Consider the following 18946-nt stretch of genomic DNA (forward strand, 5'->3'; position numbering starts at 1 on the left):
TTTGACTCATTCTGGGATTTCAGTATGATTTCTGGTTGTAAAGCATGTCAATTTAACATCTGTATCCTCTTTCTAATTGTAACATTTTAAATGATTATTGAAAGAGTAGAAACATAATTGATGAGTATGGTTTTTCTGAACATACAAAGATAATTATTTCTAACATCAGTGTATAAAATGTGCAGCAGGACATCCCTGCTGCATAATATTTCAGTTAAATTGATACTTTCATTGGATCTTTGACACACGTTTCACTTTAAAGTAACATTCCACCTCCAAGGCTTTATTGCAGCCCCAATAAAAGTTTGATAACTTGTTTATCCCCAGTGGAAAGAATCTGACATTTAAAGCCTCCCAGGAAAACAGCCTCATAAGGCACACGGATGTAGCCACTACCTGCACCCTGTAACTTGACAATAGAAGTATTAGTGCAGTCAGTGCTGAGAATGTGTCCTACAAATAGATGATTTTTTCTCTTCTTTCTCTTTTTCTCCCACAGGGGTGCTGCTCTCTGTCTGGCCCAGGCTCTGCTGAAGTTCCCAGTCCCTAAAAGTCTAACCTTCAGCCCAGGGTGGGAGTATGTCGGAGCTACAGATGGATCTGCGTCACCCAGCCTGAAGGAGACCCTGACGGCCTGGCTGCTGATGTCTGATCAGAGCGAGGAGATGGAGGAAAGCTCCAGACCCCACCCCATTATTTGCAGGTTAGGACTGCATGGCTTTTTCATTTATATTTAATGACTACACCATATCTCCTTTCTTGTCCAGTATGTTCGTATCTTTTCTTAGATGTAATTCTGCTTCCATTTAAAAATAGTCTGGTTTCCTTTAGGTAATAAAAAGTCTTGCATTTAACAAAATAAACAAAAAATATAAGTCAGAGGTTGTGTTAGATATTTTTTTTTTGGACAGGGTTGTGAATGATCCATCATTTTAGTTTTCCTTCTCATGATAATGTAACATGACCTTAATTAATAGCATTTAATTTTTATAACAACTGAATCAAAAATATTGTATTAATAAATGACAATTTTACAAGTGAAGTATCTTATAAGAGCCTGGAGAGAAATGATTACAGACACTGGCATTCACTTTTTATGCCAATTTGATTTCACAGTAAAAGTGGACTGTACAGTCTTCAAGCAAATATGAGGAGGGATTTTTGCAAATAGACTGAATAATGTTTGAGATGGGCTTTGTGCACAAAGTAGAAAATGCCAATAGGTACATCTGCGTGAATGTGATGGCACTCACTAGTCAAGTTTTCATACTTTTCTGTCATTTTCCAAAAAATGTATTAAAGGTGCATAGTTTTAATTTTAGGCAGCGTGTGATTCGAACCCTCTTTATCCAGATATGTGATAAAGATGGATTGGGGATAAAGGACTGTAATGATGTGTTTTTCTGTGTGCAGAGACTTTTCTTCCAATCTGATAGCGAGCATCCTGGTCTCCTTGACATTGAAAGATACAAGAACTGGCCTGAAGTTTCTGCTGGGTACTGATGGAGTTGAAAGGTGAGGGAAATTAACTTTGTCAATCCAAATCCACCTCTGTTCTAACAGATCCACCCATTATTTCAAAATCTTCTATTAATAGTTCTTGGGCATCCAGGTGTTATTAAACATTAGTGTCAGCTCTATCTAAATGTATTTTTGTAATTTTTTGATACCATTGTTCTATTTTCTCTCTCTTTTTAAGTGCCTTTTTCCAAGAGCAAACATCCACCACTGCCAAAGACAGTCTGGAGGAGACTGAGAGGCTGTACTTGAACTTCAGCTTCAACGTGCTGCCCATAGCCCTGCCAGAGACGGAGGAGTCGGTGCGGACGGCTTCAGCTGAAGCCCAGTTTGCCGCTGTCCCCATCCTCAGAAACAAGCTGGAAAAATCACTGCTCTGTGTAGCTGACAACCTCCTCAACTGCTACTCTCCTGATGTGAGTGGAACACTGTTGATACTGACAGCGGTTTTTATTTTTAGTCTCAGTTTTAAGATTAAAATGTTCATGAGTTTTAGTCATTTCTACCCTTTGTTGTTGTACTCAGGTTTTAGTTCATAGAAAATGATCCCATTTTAGATAAAATCTAAATTCTCTTTGTCTGAATCTGGTGCCAAACCTGAGATCCCCGTCTTTACAGCTGAGAGGCAGAAATTTCAGATGAATGGTGTTTTGACAGATTTACCCACAGTGGGTGAATTATGGATTTGGTCTACCCAACAAAAACAGAAACTGATCTTACCTTTTGCCAGAGTTCTAGTCATCAGAGATCTTTTTAGCTAGTCATGGACTCATGGAAAAAAGGACTGAAATTTTTAGTTGAAAAACTAACATTGGAGTGAAAGTGACTTGAGTATTTCAGGTTCAGGTTACTTTATTTGTAGTCGTAGTCTAGTCAGTCAGTCAGTCAGTCTAGTCGTAGTCGTAGGTAGATCTGTAGTCTGAGTGTACTCCTCTATGTTGTCACAGACCATAATGGTTGTTTCCCCTCCCCAGTCTCCTCCAGAGTGCCTCCTGCGCTGCTCCAGGCTGCTGACTGGAGTTCTAGCAGGTTATGTTTCCACTGGCTGTCTGAGTGAGGAGGAGGTCTGCCGGTCTCTGCTCTTCACTAAAGCCAAGGTATCATGCAGAAGCATCTATACATGTTAAAGTGTATTTGTAAACATCTTATCAGGAAATACACTCAGCATACATACTTATTGACTGTCGGTATTTTGTTCATTTCTTTTGATTATGTCAGAGATAGAAAAAAAGTATCAGAAGATGATTTACTGGAGGGAACACGCCTTACTGTGCTTCACATTAATCACACGTATCAAACAGGGGATGTTTTCTGTTGGTATCTGACTGCTCTTTAGTGAATTATGATGATGATGATGATTGGACATGGACTGAGCTGCTGGCTGTCACAAAGCACACTTCTGCGCTAGCTGCATTAATGTTTATACCTTGTGTCTGCTTGCTCCATTCATGGAAACTTTGTAATTTGGATCTGTGATGTTGATCGGTGCCGTCAGACTGGTCTCCAATATAAAGATAATGTAAAGTACTGATATTGGATCAGATATGGCCCTTTTCTACTTTTTTCCCCATTCTGATGCTCAGTTTGAACTTAGCATCATCTTGACCATGTCAGCACACCTAAATGCATCGCTTGCTGCCATCTTATTGGCTGATTGGATATCTGTGTTAATGGGTAGTTGAAGTAGTATACCTAATGAAGTGGTTGGAAAGTGTGTATTGTTAATGTTGGAAGTTTTGGCTGTGTTTTTGTTCCTAGGCCCTGGCTCAGGACTTCAGTGGTTTTGTTTCTAGTGTGAAAGTGAAGATGGGAGAAGACGGTACGATGAGCACGCTCAGAGCTGTGATGAAGCTCTGCACAGAGTCGACTTGTGTTAAAAACAAGGTGATGGAAGCCTGCATCACGCTGATTGAATAATGCTGAATTAACATGACAGTTTGATGGGTCTAGTCTGTTTATAGTCAATCTGTTGTTCTTTTCTCTGCAGGATTTTTATTCCATGTCCTCCAGTGTCTTCATCATGACCCTGCCAGCCAGTCTCCTGAGTGAACTGGCCGAGATCTGCAAAATGTTGGTTTGTCAGATTCATAGTTCATAAATTCATGAAACTAATTTTTAGGGGGTTTTTTTGTATTGGGGAGAAAAAATGAACACCAATACACCACAGTAAATCTTAGTACCTTTTCTCTTCAGTTGTGCAGTGCTTCAAAAAGAGTCAGTGTTGTGGAAGAAGACGATCCTGTGGATGCTGACTGGGATGTGAGCAGAACCCAACAAGGGGATGAAATGGACTTGTTTGAAGATGAAGAAGAATCCCACAGCAGCACCAATGGGACCCAGATACAGAAAGGAGACAACAGTGACTATGCCTGTGGGCCAGGTAGCATGTTGGTCAATATGCTACTCAGTTTTAATTGCCAAAGCAAGTTTACAATGCACTCTTCATTACCTGCTTTTAGAAAGACCCAACATAATAGTCAGCCATCATTTAACAACCTGCTGTGGCCACTCGTTATCGCATGCTCTATAAATCAGAGGCAACCCATGGATAATTTAGAGAAACATAACAACAAATTGGATGTTTTCCAAAAGTAGTTTTCTATTGTAGCAGTGCCAAAATTAGCCCAACTTCTCCTTTGACAGTATCTCTGTTAGACTAAAATTCTTAACAGAAATGAGCATTTCAGCTGCAAAATCTTTGACTACTCCCTTTTGTTCCTCTGTACATCAGGTGCAAAGAGTCTGTTAGCAGAGGATCATCTGGCCCACCAGGACCTGGCTCTCCTTGCTGTCCTGGAGTTCCTGTGCGAGTGTGGCTCCATCCATCCCGTCCACAGTCTGCTCTTTAAACCACAGGAGGTGCGGCGCAGGCTGCTGCTATTGGTGGAGCAGATTGACTTTAGCAAAGCTTTGCACCTGAACATGGTGGGTGTAACAACAGCTGTAGAGAGTCGTGTTTACTGGAGCAAAGGTCGTGCATCTGATGAATGGTTGTCTATGATTCTCTTTCAGTATCTGGTCCTGCTGAAGAAGCTTCCTGCTGAGGACTCCTTGTCTCCTGAGGAATTTGACTCTCTGCTCCAGCCTTTAGCGTAAGGACTCTTCCTGTGAAACATACTGATTTTGAGTTTAACATGGATGCATTTGGTTCTGAACACATTACTTTCTTTATAAAATCAATCTGTCAGTGATTCATAATTATAAGATCAAATTAAATGAAATGTAACTGATTTTCATCGTACCTCCGCTGATGTGCTTTTGAATAATATACATTTGTTGTGCTGTAATTCCAGGGAGTTGTGTTCTCAGTATCGACAGGACCAGGAGATCTGTGCTGCTGTCCTGCTGAGTTTGTTACCATCCATACAGAGCCTGGGAAAAACCAAACACACGCCTGAGGAAATGAGACATGTTCAAGGATCTCTGCTCCAAGTTGTGTCTGGTTTCTGGTAAGTGCCATATTTTAATGCAACTTTTTGCCTAAATGAGCCTCCTGTTTTGATAGTAGAAAATAAGAGTTTTATGATCAAAATTGCTAGAAGTTTGGTTTAACCCTGGTGGCCTTATTGGACATTTTTCTGCCATATTACTTTTATTTTCTGCTTTTCTTTTGACTGTGACCATTCCCCAGCCTCATTATTGAATATAGATAGTTAGCTCTAACTGAAGTTTAGATTTCTAATGAAGCATAATATACTGCGCTGTGATTTAAGACAGACTCTATTGATCCTGTTTGACCAAAGTTTGCCAGATTGACGTCCTTTGGAACCACTTTAAATCCCCTTTAAAATAAAGGTTATTGAAGATTTTAGACCCCGTCCACACGGAGACGAATTCAGGAGTATACGCACGAGTATACAGGAGGCCGTAAACGCTACTTTTTGAAACCAGGTCCAAGAGTGAACAAATCTGTAAACGCTTAACATTTCGTTTCCGTGTGGACGGCCAACCACATCCGTCTTGAAACAATTACGTCACACGTAGCGTAGCCCACTTAAGCCATATGTGCATATCCAAACAAAACAACAATGGCAGATTACAGGGTTGTGTTTGAGCTGCAGAAGCTATTCAGCTTAATATGGCTTTTACAGCAAAATCTGATGCTCCTTTACTACCGCAGCGAACAACATACACCATATGTTCTTAAATCCAACGTGGAGAACAACCAGAAGGGCAACCAGGGCAAAGTTTGTGGCAGTTTTATTTAATCTTCTTCTTTCTTTTGGTGCATTTCCGTGGCAGCAATACAGCTCCACAAACAGGCTTGGCACATATACTACTGCATTTTCAGCTGTTTTCAGTGGTTCCGTGCTTATGCGGACATTTCCTGAAACGACCTCATATTTACGGAAAACTTTTTCAAACGAAACAGAAGTATAACATTTTCGTCTCTATGTGGACAAGGCCTTAGGAAAGCAACAATAAACCCTGTGATTGATTACAATTTTAAAAAACGATGCACTAATTGAGGATTGTACTTCATCACGATTAATGCAATTAACCCTGACAGCCCTGGTTTAAAGACAATAAGGGGAATATTCTGGAGTGGCCGAGTCAAAGCCCAGAACTCAATCCAAGAGAGAATTTGTGGCTGGACTTGAAAAGAGGTGTTAACACCTGATCCCTGTGTAACCAAAGACCAATGGAGTAAAACTGCAGAGTCCAGCTGTTTGAGCCTGACTGAGATCTATCCACACAGACTCAGAGCTGTGACTGCAGACAAAGGTGACTCTACTAAATACTGACATCAAGGGGGGAATATTTATGCAGTCACTTTTTTAACATTACATACTTGTATTTATTGACACTACTTGGTAGAAATCTGTTTTCACTTTTACATTAGGAGGTTTTTTTCTTGTTAAAGAAATGCCCACAATTCAAATTATATTTAACATGATAGATTTATAAATCCAGTGAATCCAGGGCGGTGAATACTTTCTATATTTACTGTCTCTGTTTGATTTCTGCATATACATGTGTGTGTGTGTTTTATGTGTGTAATTTAAGTTCTGAAACTAACTAAAAAGTCTTGTTGTGTTTCAGTTTCCTGAGCCAAACTGGTAAATGCATAGCAACTGTGCGAGCTGCATTGGTGAGATGTCTCGTTGCGCTTCTGGAGGTAAAATCTCATCCTACCATCACATTTATTTGTCAATACAACAATTAAAGATCTTATTTCTAGGTGTAAATATTTTTACTTTAGCCATATGAAAACTATTTTTACTGGCTGTAAAACAGGTTTCTTTATCGGGTTGAGTTTTTTTCTGATTGAAAGGCTGCTTCCTGTTGTTTTGTAAAAAATGTTTATAAAGATTCATCAGTTGATCATCGAAGACATTTTTATGTTCTCGTCTGGTCTGATTTTCTTAATAACTAAAATGTCTCATTCCTCAGCTTTCTTTTTGTATTTTTTGAATCTTTTTCCTGTGACAGGCTGATCCATGTTGTAAGTGGGCAGTGCTGAGCATCAGAGGGCCTGAGCAGGAAGAAGACCAGCCCATCTCTGTCGTTTTTCCTTCTTATCTCGCTGACTCCCACCACCAAGTCCGCATGCTGGTAGCCGTGTCATTGGAAAGGTAGCTTTAGCTACAGGGGGACTTAACATGACTGAGAAAAAGTAGCAGAGTAAATATAATACAAAAGTGGATATTATTCCATGCACCTTAAGTATTTCTGTCACAATAATTTTCTTCTTTATCCAGATTGTTTCTAGAGCAGAAACCAGAGCATCCTGAGAAGAGAAAGATGTTGCCGCTCAAACACCAGCAGGCAGCTTTTGAGACCATTTACCTGAAGGCTCAGGAAGGAATGAAGCTCCCAGTTAGTCGGTTTCATATGCATTTACACAAATCAGAATCAGTTTCTTGTTTCTTCTCTGCATCTGTTTGACGTTCCTGAATCTCTACGTCTTTACAGAGGAGCAGCTCTTCAGAGGACCAGCAGGATGAGGCGTTTAACCGCAAGGTCACCCTGCTGAAGAGTTTATCTGTCGTTCTCTGTTGTAGTCCAGTTTGTGAAAAGCAGGCTCTGTTTGCCCTCTTCCAGTCTTACAAGGAGAACAATATAGAGGAACAGTTCATCAAAAAGGTAACAGCTGAAGGGCTGTGTGTACCGTAGAAACATTCACGACATTTAATGCAGTGAGCTGCTTGCTAACTCAGTAGAGTGAGGCCAAATAGTAACTTACTGAAAGGGTACATATTGTTGCCTAGAATAGAGGAGTTAGACATTCTTTCCATCACTGTTGTAATTCCCCGGGAGCTTGTATACTGAGACCAGTTGTCTAGTTTAATCTTCTTATCAATAACCTAACTTGACTTGCTATGCATGCAAACCTACTCACTATTTACAGCCTTTATATAGAATTTGATACCTGATAGTTTTTAATTTCAGTAACTTTTTTCTTTCCAAATGATTTACCATTAGAGGAGCAGATTTAGATAAACCTCTCTCCTCTTGTCTCAGATGTTGTGCGGCGTTTCCAGATCCTTGGGCTACAGGAGCGTAAAAACATTTGTGAGCTCTCACTTGTACTATTTAGTAGCTGAGTGGTTGGCACAGAGGCAGTCTGATGACCGCTACACTCTTGGATCTTTTCCTTATGCCCTTCTGGACAACAACACGGTCAAAGATTTCTACAGGTAAGAAATTACGCTCTGTTTTATTTTGCTTCTATGTTATTGATGCACATAGGGGGGTATTTGCTGATAGATGCTCATAGATCTTTTAGGGTCTTGATTTTACCTGAAACAAAAGGTCAGGGTAGTATAGTGTGTGAGTTTAGAAATATATTTATCACTAACTGAATGTGTGTTGGCTATGTGATTTGTACGGTAAACGCTAACCACTGGTACTACATGGCTTTCCTTGTGGATTTATTTATGCAACTTTACAGCTGCAAATGTTGCTATAAACATATTCTATCAGCACAGTGCTGTGAAAATGATGGTTTTATATATTAAGGGATAAAAGCAATCCAGACCTATCTGGCCCTGTGTGAAAAAAGTAATCCCCCCTTGCTAAATCATGAATTAACTGTGATAAATTACATTTCTTGGAAAGCTGATTTCACTATCACTATCCACACCCAGGCCTGATCACTGCCAGATCTGTTGAATCCAGAAATCCCTTAAATAGAAGCTGTCTGACAAAGTGAAGTAGGCTAAAAGATCTCAAAAAGCAGCACATAATGGCACCATCTAAAGGAATTCAAGCCAAATGAGAAAAAGTCAGTGATATCTATCAGTCTGGAAAAGGTTACAAAGACACTTCTAAGGCTTTGGACTCCAGCGAATCACAGTGAGAGCCATTATCCACAAATGGAGAAAACTGGGAACAGTGGTGAACCTTCCCAGGAGTGGCCGGCCAACCAAAGCGACTCCAAGAGCATGTCAACTACTAATCCAGGAGGTCCCAGAAGAATCCAGAACAACATCTAAAGACCTTCAGGCCTCACTTGACCTCAGTTAAGGTCAGAGTTCATGATTCAACCATAAGAAAGAGACTAGGCAAAAATGGCATCATGGGAGAGTTTCTAGGCCAAAACCACTGCTGGCCAAAAAGAACACAAAGGCTCATCTCACATTTGACTAAAAACATCCTGATGATCCCCAAGACTTAAGTGTGTGTGCCTTTCCATCCAGAGTCAAACTAAAACAGTATTTTATCAAAACAACATTGTACTAACATTCAGACATGGTGGTAGTGTGATGGTCTGGGGCTGCTTTGCTGCTTCAGTAACCATGGGTTCTGCTCTCTACCAGGAAATCCTGAAGGAGAGTGTCTGGCCATGAGTTCATGACCTCAAGTCTACATCTGAATGGCTCATAAAACAAAATGAAGGTTTTGGAGGGGTCTAGACTTAAATCTGATTGAGATAATGTGGCATGACTTTAAACAGGCCGGTCATGCTGGAAAACCCTCCAGTGTGGCTGAATTACAACAATTCTGGAAAAAATGTGGTCCAAAAATTCCTCCACAGTGATGTGAAAGACTCATTGACAGTTATTACAAATACGTGCTTGTAGTTGTTGCCGTCAAGGGTTGAACAACCAGTTATTAGGTTTAGGGGGGAATGACTTTTCACACATGGCCAGGCAGATTTGGATGGCTTGCCCTCTAGAGCAAAGTAGGAGAGGTTGATTATTAATATCAACTATCATTTTACGTCTTGTGTCCCCTTGAAGCTCCTCCTACCAGGTGTTGATACCCCACCTGGTTGTCCTGGATGACTTTGAGCAGGTGAAGTCTATTGGCAGGTATCTTGAGAAGGACTGGAAAGAGCTGTTGGCCGACTGTTTCCCAAAGATCATGGTGAACATCCTGCCATACTTCGCCCTTTCTGGCCAGGATCCTCATGTTGCACAGCAGAGAGAGAAAGCTCATAGAGTGTACGATCTGCTCAAAGATGCCAACTGCCTGGGCAAACAGGTAAATAAACATCAGCCTACATCAGTGTTACTCAACCCTGCTCAACCAAAGAGCCAAACTGTTGAAAAATATCTTTACAAGAGCCTTATCTAAGTGGTGAGAAGTGGCAAAAATGGGTTATAGTGGCAATAAAAATAAGCAAAATGTGGCAACAATGGTCAAAAAGTGGCAAAAAAGGGTGAAAAGTGATAAAAAAATGGGTGTAAAGTGGCAAAAATGAGTTAAAGAAGCAATTAAAATGAGTTAACGTTGGCAACAATGGTCAATAAAGTTGCAAAAAATGGGTGAAAAGGGGGAAAAATGGTCAGAAAGTGACAAAAAATGGGTGTCAAGTGTCAAAGAGGGGTTAAAGTGGCAATAAAAATAAAGGGTGCAAGATTGTCAAAGCGGCAATAAATGGGTGAAAAGGGGTGAAAATGGTCAAAAAAGTGACAAAAAATGGGTGAGAGGTGACAGAAAATGAGTGAAAAGTGACTAAAATGGGCAAAAAGCAGCAAACAGTGGCAAAACTGGGGGAAAAGGGCATTTAATGGAAATATACAGAAAAAAATAAAGTTTGACAATTAAAGCCTACTGCCAAACTGATTAATGTCACTTGCAAAGGGTAATTTCTGAGGTCAAATTCTCCTTTTTTTAAAGGTTTTCTTGGGAAGTAATATTTCAAATTAAGATGTAAAAGAGCCACAAATCATCACAAAAGAGCCACATGTGGCCCAAGAGCCACGTGTTATCACTGGCCTACACCTTTAGGTCTGCTGAAAACTGAGTGAAAATGAAAGGAAATTTGAACCTTTCAGTGGAATATTTATGTTCAGTACAAAGAAAGAGATTTCTGTGAAGTTTTAACTTCAACAAGTGGCCTTGTGTACAGTATTTTAATAATAAAAACCTGCTTATTTGGGATTTTATGGTGCTATAGTACAAAAATCAAGTCACACAAGATTGCAGGCCCTGGTGTGCATGCAGCAGTATTGTAATTGTAAATGTCTTACATGTCTTTCCCATGTTTGTGCAGCAAATTGACAGCCTGATCCACAGCAACCTTGCTGACATAGTGGTGGAGCTGCTGCTGACTCTTTATGAAGGAAGTGGAGCTGAGGTGGCCGGAGGAGACCTCAAACGCTTTATGGGGTAAATTTAGTTTAAAATGGCTATATTTTCAGTCAGTCTTGCTCCTCTTGTTTATACAGTCTATTTCCATGTCACTTATAAATCAGAAAGACCTTATTTTATTTCCCACAGGGAACTGGACCCAGCACCAAACCCTCCATACTTTAGCTCCTATGTCATCAAAGCTACACTCGACTACCTCAGCATGTGCCACAGTGCAAACCACAAATCTTTGGTATCCATTCTATCAAAAACACCGGTAAGAGGTTCCAGTCATAGCTGAACTACTCATCACATCTTTTTTACCTATCATAAAGTATTTAATTGTTTGTGTTTCTTACATTCCTGTAATTGTGAACCTTCTACTGTGCTGTAGATTTCCATCCAGAGGATTCTCCTGGCAGTGTGTGAAAAAGCTGCAGAGACGACCAACAGCTACGAACGCCACCGCATCCTCCTCATGTATCATCTGTTCGTTAGCCTGCTGCTCCAGGAGGTGAAGGACGGCCTAGGAGGAGCCTGGGCCTTTGTTCTTAGAGACGTCATCTATACACTCATCCACCATATTAACAGCAGGTAGGCGCATCTGTTCTAACAGGTAACTGACATAAAGTTCCTCACTCAAGGACTCTGAGGTGGGTTCTCACAGTGTGTTGGTGAGTGTTCAGTCTTGTCCCACTCTGAAATCATTGAGTGGGCTTTGGTACAAACAGCAAACTGCATTTTCCATCAGTCTGCATAGCAACAGACTTTTCTGTGAGCTTACCAAGAGCTCATTAGAAGCTTGGTAAAAGAGGGACACAATTGTTCAGCCTCCCTGAATATCTAAACAAACATAGATTATATTGATGCATTATTGTCAAACGTAAGAAAAAAATTAAAATATCCAAGCAAACATGGAAGTGATGGGATAACTTGAAGGGAAAGTTGCTAGTTAATGACTTTTGTGTTTGTGTATAGTAGAGCTGCTTGTGTCATTCAGTCAGATATTCAGAAAGTGTTTTTCCAGTATGGTACTCAAAGTTTCTTAACCCTCTGAGACCAACGTTCTTGTATACGTAAAGAGGAGACATGTGTTATACAAAGTTAAATAACTTTAAAGCATAAATTGCAGCGACTTAGGTTTTTTTCCCCTCTGGGAGCTCTCCATCGGCCGTCTAATGACACCATCCGCACCTTTATAGCTCTTACAGAACGTTTTCTAACAAGCCTGGAATGTGGCTGACTTTCATTGGTCTTTAAAGATTATATCCACACCAACAATCATTTTTATCCATTTTATAGTCTCTTTTCCGATTTTCCCTGCCACCAGCAGCTAATACTATCACCATATTGTCTGTTTGTTTCCCAAAATGCATTGTGACTGGGCTGTGACGACCAGTGGCAGGCTGTTCTGTGGTCACATCATGCTTTGCCAAACTGTGCACGTGTAAACACTTAGAAACTGGAGGAGAGCCTGAATGATTCATAATGGGGAGAAAGAGACACAGAGAGGCTGTGACGTGTCCCTCAGAGTCACTGCACAGGAGCTGCCTTAAACAATGATTCAAATTCCCTAAAGCACACGAACTCTTTTTGTAAAAATGTGAATATTTTGAAGGCTTAAAGGCACCAGAGACCTGGAACCCCCATTGTACCTGAAGATGGTTGAAGCAGTGTTGAGCACAGCCGTCCAAATTCAAGAATAGTCATGTGGAGATGCATATTTTAGGGATTTTCTAAACATTTCTGTGATTTCAGCATTAATCTCACCAGATGAAGCTGTTTTATTTTACATCTAACTAATTCTATGGATATAATCCTATAAAAAAAAGGTAAACTATACAATTTGAAATCATTTGAAATATCCTGTGTTTTTTGGAAAGGATCTGGCGACCCCCTCTCATTGCCCCCAAAGGGGTTCCCGATGTTCCCCCACCTTGAGAAACATCGTATTAAAAAAATATCTGTCCTATGCATAATTTGTAACTGAATTGATTTGTTCGTGAGCATATCAATATCTCTTGGTCATGTCTCTACTCTCCCATGACTTCTCATCAGTAATCGTTTTTATGTTTTTTAGCTTTTGATAGTATTCCAAAGTACAGTTTATCAACACTGTAGTAAAAATATAAAGACTCAGGGTTTTTTTTTTTTTGCATATTTAGTACCATGAACATTCATTCCGTTCCCTTATGGATTCACACTCTGCAGACCTGACACTCCTGAAGTCTGTCAGGATTCAGGGTGGAGGCTGGGATCAGGTCTATAGTACACTCTTTGTCCATGTCCTGAGTGGAACCATCCTGTTTTTGATTTCTCTAGACCAGTTCAGTGTGATGAGGTTTCCAGCAGAAGCCTCTCTCTGTGCTGTGACCTGCTGACCTCTGTGTGTGAGGCAGCGCTGCAGTTCTGTGATGATGCTCTAGACTGCCACCTACAGGTCATCATTGCCACTCTGACAGCTCAGGTGACCAGCCGGCCTGCCATCTCGCAGCAGGCAAGTAACAGAGAGCTTATTTAAGAAATACCTGTATTTTAAATTTATTGTAAATTGTGCAAAAATACAGAACAGGTTGAGTGAGTCACTTAAGAGAGAATGAACTGGGACAGGTTATACTGGTACATCTAAAAAAATTTGAATATAGTGAAAAGGTTCAATATTTTTTGTCTCTCATTTCAGAAAGTGAAACTCATATATTATATAGTCATTACACATAGAGTAAAATATTTTATTTCTTGAAATGTTGATGATTATGGCTTACAGATAATGAAAACCCAAAATTCAGTGCCTCAGAAAATTAGAATATTACATAAGATCAATTAGAAAAAGTATATTTTAAACAGAAATGTCAGGCTTCTGAAAAGTATGTTCATTTCTATGCCTTCAGTACTTGGTTGGGCCTCCTTTTGCATGAATTACTGCATCAATGCGGCGTGGCATGGAGGCGATCAGCCTGTGGCACTGCTCAGGTGTAATGAAGCCCAGGTTGCTTTGATAGCGGCCTTCAGGTCATCTGCATTGTTGGGTCTGGTGTCTCTCATCTTCCATAGATTCTCTATGGGGTTCAGGTCAGAATCAAGCTCAGTAACACCATGGTCATTGAAGCAGCTTTTGGTACCTTTGGCAGTGTGGGCAGGTGCCAAGTCCTGCTGGAAAATGAAATCAGCATCTCCATAAAGCTTGTCAGCAGAAGGAAGCATGAAGGTCTCTAAAATGTCCTGGTAGATGGCTGCGTTGACTGTGGACTTCAGAAAACACAGTGGACCAACACCAGCAGATGCCATGGCAGCCCAAATCATCACTGACTGTGGAGACTTCACACTGGACTTCAAGCAACGTGGATTCTGTACCTCTCCTCTCTTCCTCCAGACTCTGGGACCTGGATTTCCAAATGACATGCAAGATATGTTTTCACCTGAAAAGAGGACTTTGGACCACTGAGACCACAACAGTCCAGGTCTTTTTCTCCACAGCCCAGGTAAGACGCTTCTGACGTCTCTGGTTCAGGAGTGGATTGACACGAGGAATGCCACATGTGTAGTCCATATCTAGGATTGGTCTGTAGTCCATGTCTAGGACTGGTCTGTAGTCCATGTCTAGGATTGGTCTGTAGTCCATGTCTAGGACTGGTCTGTAGTCCATATCTAGGATTGGTCTGTAGTCCATGTCTAGGACTGGTCTGTAGTCCATGTCTAGGACTGGTCTGTAGTCCAGGTCTAGGATTGGTCTGTAGTCCATGTCTGGGACTGGTCTGTAGTCCATGTCTAGGACTGGTCTGTAGTCCAGGTCTAGGATTGGTCTGTAGTCCATGTCTAGGTTTGGTCTGTAGTCCATGTCTAGGATTGGTCTGTAGTCCATGTCTAGGACTGGTCTGTAGTCCAGGTCTAGGACTGGTCTGTGTGTAGTGGATCTCCCCAAACTCTTGAATGGATTTTTCTTGACAGTCCTCTCCAGGCTGCGGTTCTCCCTCATGCTGGTCCACCTTTTCCTGCCACACTTCTTCCTTCCACTCAACTTTCTATGAATATGCTTGGATACAGCTCTCTGTGAACAAGCAGCTTCTTTAGCAATGACCTTTGACCTTACCCTCCTTGTGGAGGGTGTCAGTGACTGTCTTCTGGACATCTTTCCAGTCTGCAGTCTTCCCCATGATTGTGTAGCTACTGACCCAGACTGAGAGACCATTTAAAGGCTCAGGAAACCTTTGCAGGTGTTTGGAGTTCATCAGCTGATTAGGGTGTGACTCCATGACTTTACAATATTCAACTTTTTCACAATATTCTCATTTTCTGAGACACTGAATTTTGGGTTTTCATTATCTGTAAGCCATAATCATCAAGATTTCAAGAAATAAAGGCTTGAAATATTTCACTCTATGTGTAATGACTCTATATAATATATGGGTTTACTTTTTTGAAATGAGTGACAAAAAATATTGAACTTTTTCACTATATTCTAATTTTTTGAGATGTTGTGGTGGTCATGGTTTTTAAACAAGCAAGCCTGTTCAGGCATATTTTATTTATGTTTGAAAATGTTTTAAGGGTTTTTTAAATGTAAAGATTGAGTTCTCTGACTCTTGCTCCCCATAATAAATGTAGACGTTGTTTATCATTTTTAATAGTTATTCCATGTTTCAGTTTTTGTGCATCCTCCATTTTTAAGCCTGTGTACCAGCTATTGCCAGAATCAGAGTTTTTTTCTGTCTCTCTTTTCTAGGTGCTCAGTCTGTTGCAGTTTCTTGTGATTGACAATAAGCAGAAATTAAAAGGGGCTATCAGCAGACTGGAGCCATTTCCTGACCTGCCTGAATTCCAAGAGTTACGTTCTGTTCAGCAGCAGCTGAAATACAACACTGGGACCTTCACACTCCGACAGGTGAGTCTTGTCCAAACTTACCAGTCATCTGTGTAGATGGATAAGTTGATTTGATTCCATTGTTGATCAGGTTGATGTCGTGATACTACATACATTGAACTTTGATTTTATTGTTTTGTTTTCCCATCAGGAGATATCCCATTTCCTGTCAGTGACATCCTGTGACTGCCTACCTCTGACCAGACTGGAGGGTCTGAAGGAGCTGACCAGACGGCTGCGTGACAACAAGGGCCAGATTGGGGAGCTGCTGAGAGAGTGCCATAGTGAGAGTCAGAGTGAAAAAGTACAGATGGTTGTGGTTTTTTATTTGTCTGAAGATCTTTGGTACGGGCAGCTATCCACCTTATTCCTGTGGGGTCTGCTGTAGTACAAATGTGGGCGGAACCTCCAGTACAGTTACAACAATAGCAATAACGCCATTCTCCCAAGGGCTTACTAAAGGGATTTAGCATCAACAGAGGTTGTTTTGAAAGAAACAAATATTCACCAAAGTAAATACTGTTTTCTTCTGTTTACTGTATTGTAAATATTAATATTTGTCCAGGAAGTAGTGAAATATTCAGGCAAAAATATTGTTTTGAAAACTCACAGAAAAACAGTAGCAGGCAAGAATTAAAAAAAATCTTTGTCTAAAGCCTGGACAAATTTGTTAATGTGGTGTAAAAAACGCTCTGCTCTTCATGTTGTCTCGCTGTGTTCTCCATAGCCGACCCCTCTGACAGTGTGCTGGTGAATCTGGTTCTCAGTCTGCTGCAGCTCTGTAAGCTGGCGACCAACCACCCCGGAGGAGCGGAAATTCTGGGTATGAAATCCTGAAATTTGTCTTAAACGCTTCTCTGCTTCATCATCATTAGTTTTTCTAACAGGACTCTCTTTCACAGAGGCGGCAGGCAGCTGCCTGGGAGAACTAGGTCCTGTGGATTTCTCTACCATCGCTCTGCTTCATGGCAGAGACCCTCTTTATGAGAGAGCCGTGTCTCTCTTCACTTCCACTGAGTCCCAGTGTCTGTACATTATCCTCAACTGCATGAACGATGCACTAACCGAGCAGCGGTACAGCTACTCCTGAATTTCAGTCTATAGTACGACAATGGAGGATGGAGCAGCTGGTGTTGACTGTTTCTCTGATTTGTTCTGTCTTATCCGCAGTATTGAGGTGAGGCAGGCAGCTGTTCAGTGTGTGAAGTACATCCTGGCCACTCAGTCTGGACTAGACTTCTGGGAGCAGCATAGAGACAGCAGAGACCCCATGCTGGCCTATCTCAATCCCTTCAGAAAAGCCAAGAAGAAGGTGGCGTTTTACGGTGCAGTTAAAAAGATTACTTCAGTGCTGCGTCCACTAAGAGTATACTGACTGTTTCTGCTGAATAGGTGGCAGCTGTGTCTGCTGAAGAGAGCTCGGATGCCAAGGAGAAGCTGGTGAGCCAGGAGTTTTGGATCCCCCGGGCAGGTGGACACGAGGCCTGGCTGAAGGCTTTGTGCACCACCTTGCTGGACAGTGGAGGAGTCAGGAGTGAGGCCCTGCTGCTGTCACGGCCCCTGTGTCTGGTAAGTAAAACAAACGCTACCAAAGGCCCTTTACTATTGATCTGCCTCATCAGTCATGACATTTTAACTGACATGCCAGATAGATTTGTTTCACACATCCATCTGGAAAACCTCCCATAGACAGCATTTGGGAAAGGGCAGAGCCTTTGAAAAATAACTCGGAGGGTGATTTGTTGAACTTTCTGTGTGTCACATCTTTGCGGGCCAATCAGAGCAACAAAACACGTGACGTCATAGCCCCTGCCGAGGTGCGCCACTACTGGGGAGTAAACTCTATACTGAAGTTTCATATGAACAGACCTCTACTGTTCTGGTACCTTGACAGTTTCAGCTGCGTTCTGCTGCCTTCTTCAGAAGTGTCACATGATGTTGCAGTGACGTGTCTGGTCAGCTGATTTATACAGGTTTTCTTGGCGCTGTCTTCATACTTGGAGCAGTAGGATGACAGCGCCATCTGCAGTCCAACTTCTTCAGAACTGTATCTCAGGTGTGAGAAAGTAGGTACGCCCCCTCATCCCGATTTACAGTCTGGTGGGTGCAACTTTCTCACACCTGGGATAGAGAAAGAGAAAGTTGCATCACTGCACATCCCGTGACATCCCGTGACACTTCTGAAGAAGGCAGCAGAGAGCAGCCGAAACTGTCAAGGTACGAAAACAATAGAGGTCTGTTCATATGAATCTTCAGTATAATCCAATCGGAAGGCCTAATGAACCTAATCAGAGGAGTAAACTCTATAGATAACTGCATAACATGAACCATGGTGACTGTAGACATGTCAGTACACGACTTTTGTGGTTTTTGAAAAGAAAACAACTCACTGCTGTTCTTTGTTCTTCATTTAACAAAGAAATGTTACCAAGTTCTGATAAAACAGGCGTAAGATGAGGACCGAATCTTAAGCTGCTCCACAAAGATTCCCCCCTTTAAAATACCCGACCCCAGAGAAGCGATGAGGATGGATAGATTTTGTCTCTTATTAATTCAATCATTTGTCTACATCTCATTGATGTTTTATTTGATTCTTATTAGTTTACATTAGTCTCTACGTCCTTTTCATACCTCTGATCTTTTGTGAACAATTTTTTTCCTCTCACTTGTAGAGTACTTTGAACTCCAGTTAAATTTATTTTAAAATGCTATATTGATAAGTCTTAGTTAATTATTTAGTCCATCTTTCTGTGTCCAGGTGAAGGTGGACTGCTGCCAGAGGCTGCTGCCTCTCATCATTCACTTCATCCTTCTGGAGGACTCTGATGGCTCATGGAGGGAGCTGCTGTCCTCCCACATTCAAGACTTTTTCAGCTTTTGTTTCAGAAGTTCTCAGGCCTCCAGTCGCTCTGCTACACCTCTAAACTCTGACTCTGGTAACTTTGGGAGTGTTCCCCATCATGATTCTAATTAGTTCTTTCTGTTAAAGTTGAAAGTATAAGTATAAGATCTATGCCAACAGTGAACACAGGTCATCTGTGTGCTAAG

The 18946-nt window shown here is 41.2% G+C and overlaps 1 protein-coding gene across 2 annotated transcripts in view; it reads left to right on the plus strand.

Moving 5' to 3' along the window:
* The window catches only part of atm (ATM serine/threonine kinase), a 65062-nt gene that overhangs the window by 9259 nt on the left and 36857 nt on the right, over positions 1 to 18946 (plus strand). Inside the window, exons 11-37 of one of the 2 annotated variants that reach the window (XM_041804832.1) lie at positions 500 to 703; positions 1414 to 1515; positions 1700 to 1934; positions 2493 to 2615; positions 3277 to 3402; positions 3506 to 3592; positions 3712 to 3940; positions 4250 to 4443; positions 4531 to 4610; positions 4812 to 4967; positions 6562 to 6637; positions 6952 to 7094; positions 7221 to 7338; positions 7435 to 7605; positions 7984 to 8159; positions 9705 to 9948; positions 10964 to 11079; positions 11191 to 11317; positions 11435 to 11634; positions 13363 to 13537; positions 15761 to 15919; positions 16050 to 16182; positions 16626 to 16721; positions 16801 to 16972; positions 17069 to 17210; positions 17291 to 17467; positions 18657 to 18834. In XM_041804832.1, coding sequence (XP_041660766.1) covers positions 500 to 703; positions 1414 to 1515; positions 1700 to 1934; positions 2493 to 2615; positions 3277 to 3402; positions 3506 to 3592; positions 3712 to 3940; positions 4250 to 4443; positions 4531 to 4610; positions 4812 to 4967; positions 6562 to 6637; positions 6952 to 7094; positions 7221 to 7338; positions 7435 to 7605; positions 7984 to 8159; positions 9705 to 9948; positions 10964 to 11079; positions 11191 to 11317; positions 11435 to 11634; positions 13363 to 13537; positions 15761 to 15919; positions 16050 to 16182; positions 16626 to 16721; positions 16801 to 16972; positions 17069 to 17210; positions 17291 to 17467; positions 18657 to 18834 — 4139 coding nt within the window. The remainder of the gene's footprint in view (positions 1 to 499; positions 704 to 1413; positions 1516 to 1699; positions 1935 to 2492; positions 2616 to 3276; positions 3403 to 3505; positions 3593 to 3711; positions 3941 to 4249; positions 4444 to 4530; positions 4611 to 4811; positions 4968 to 6561; positions 6638 to 6951; positions 7095 to 7220; positions 7339 to 7434; positions 7606 to 7983; positions 8160 to 9704; positions 9949 to 10963; positions 11080 to 11190; positions 11318 to 11434; positions 11635 to 13362; positions 13538 to 15760; positions 15920 to 16049; positions 16183 to 16625; positions 16722 to 16800; positions 16973 to 17068; positions 17211 to 17290; positions 17468 to 18656; positions 18835 to 18946) is intronic. The other variant, XM_041804841.1, reaches the window with a different exon arrangement.

The sequence above is a fragment of the Cheilinus undulatus genome, linkage group 2 (genome assembly GCF_018320785.1).
Source record: "Cheilinus undulatus linkage group 2, ASM1832078v1, whole genome shotgun sequence".
Classification (NCBI taxonomy): Eukaryota; Metazoa; Chordata; class Actinopteri; order Labriformes; family Labridae; genus Cheilinus; species Cheilinus undulatus.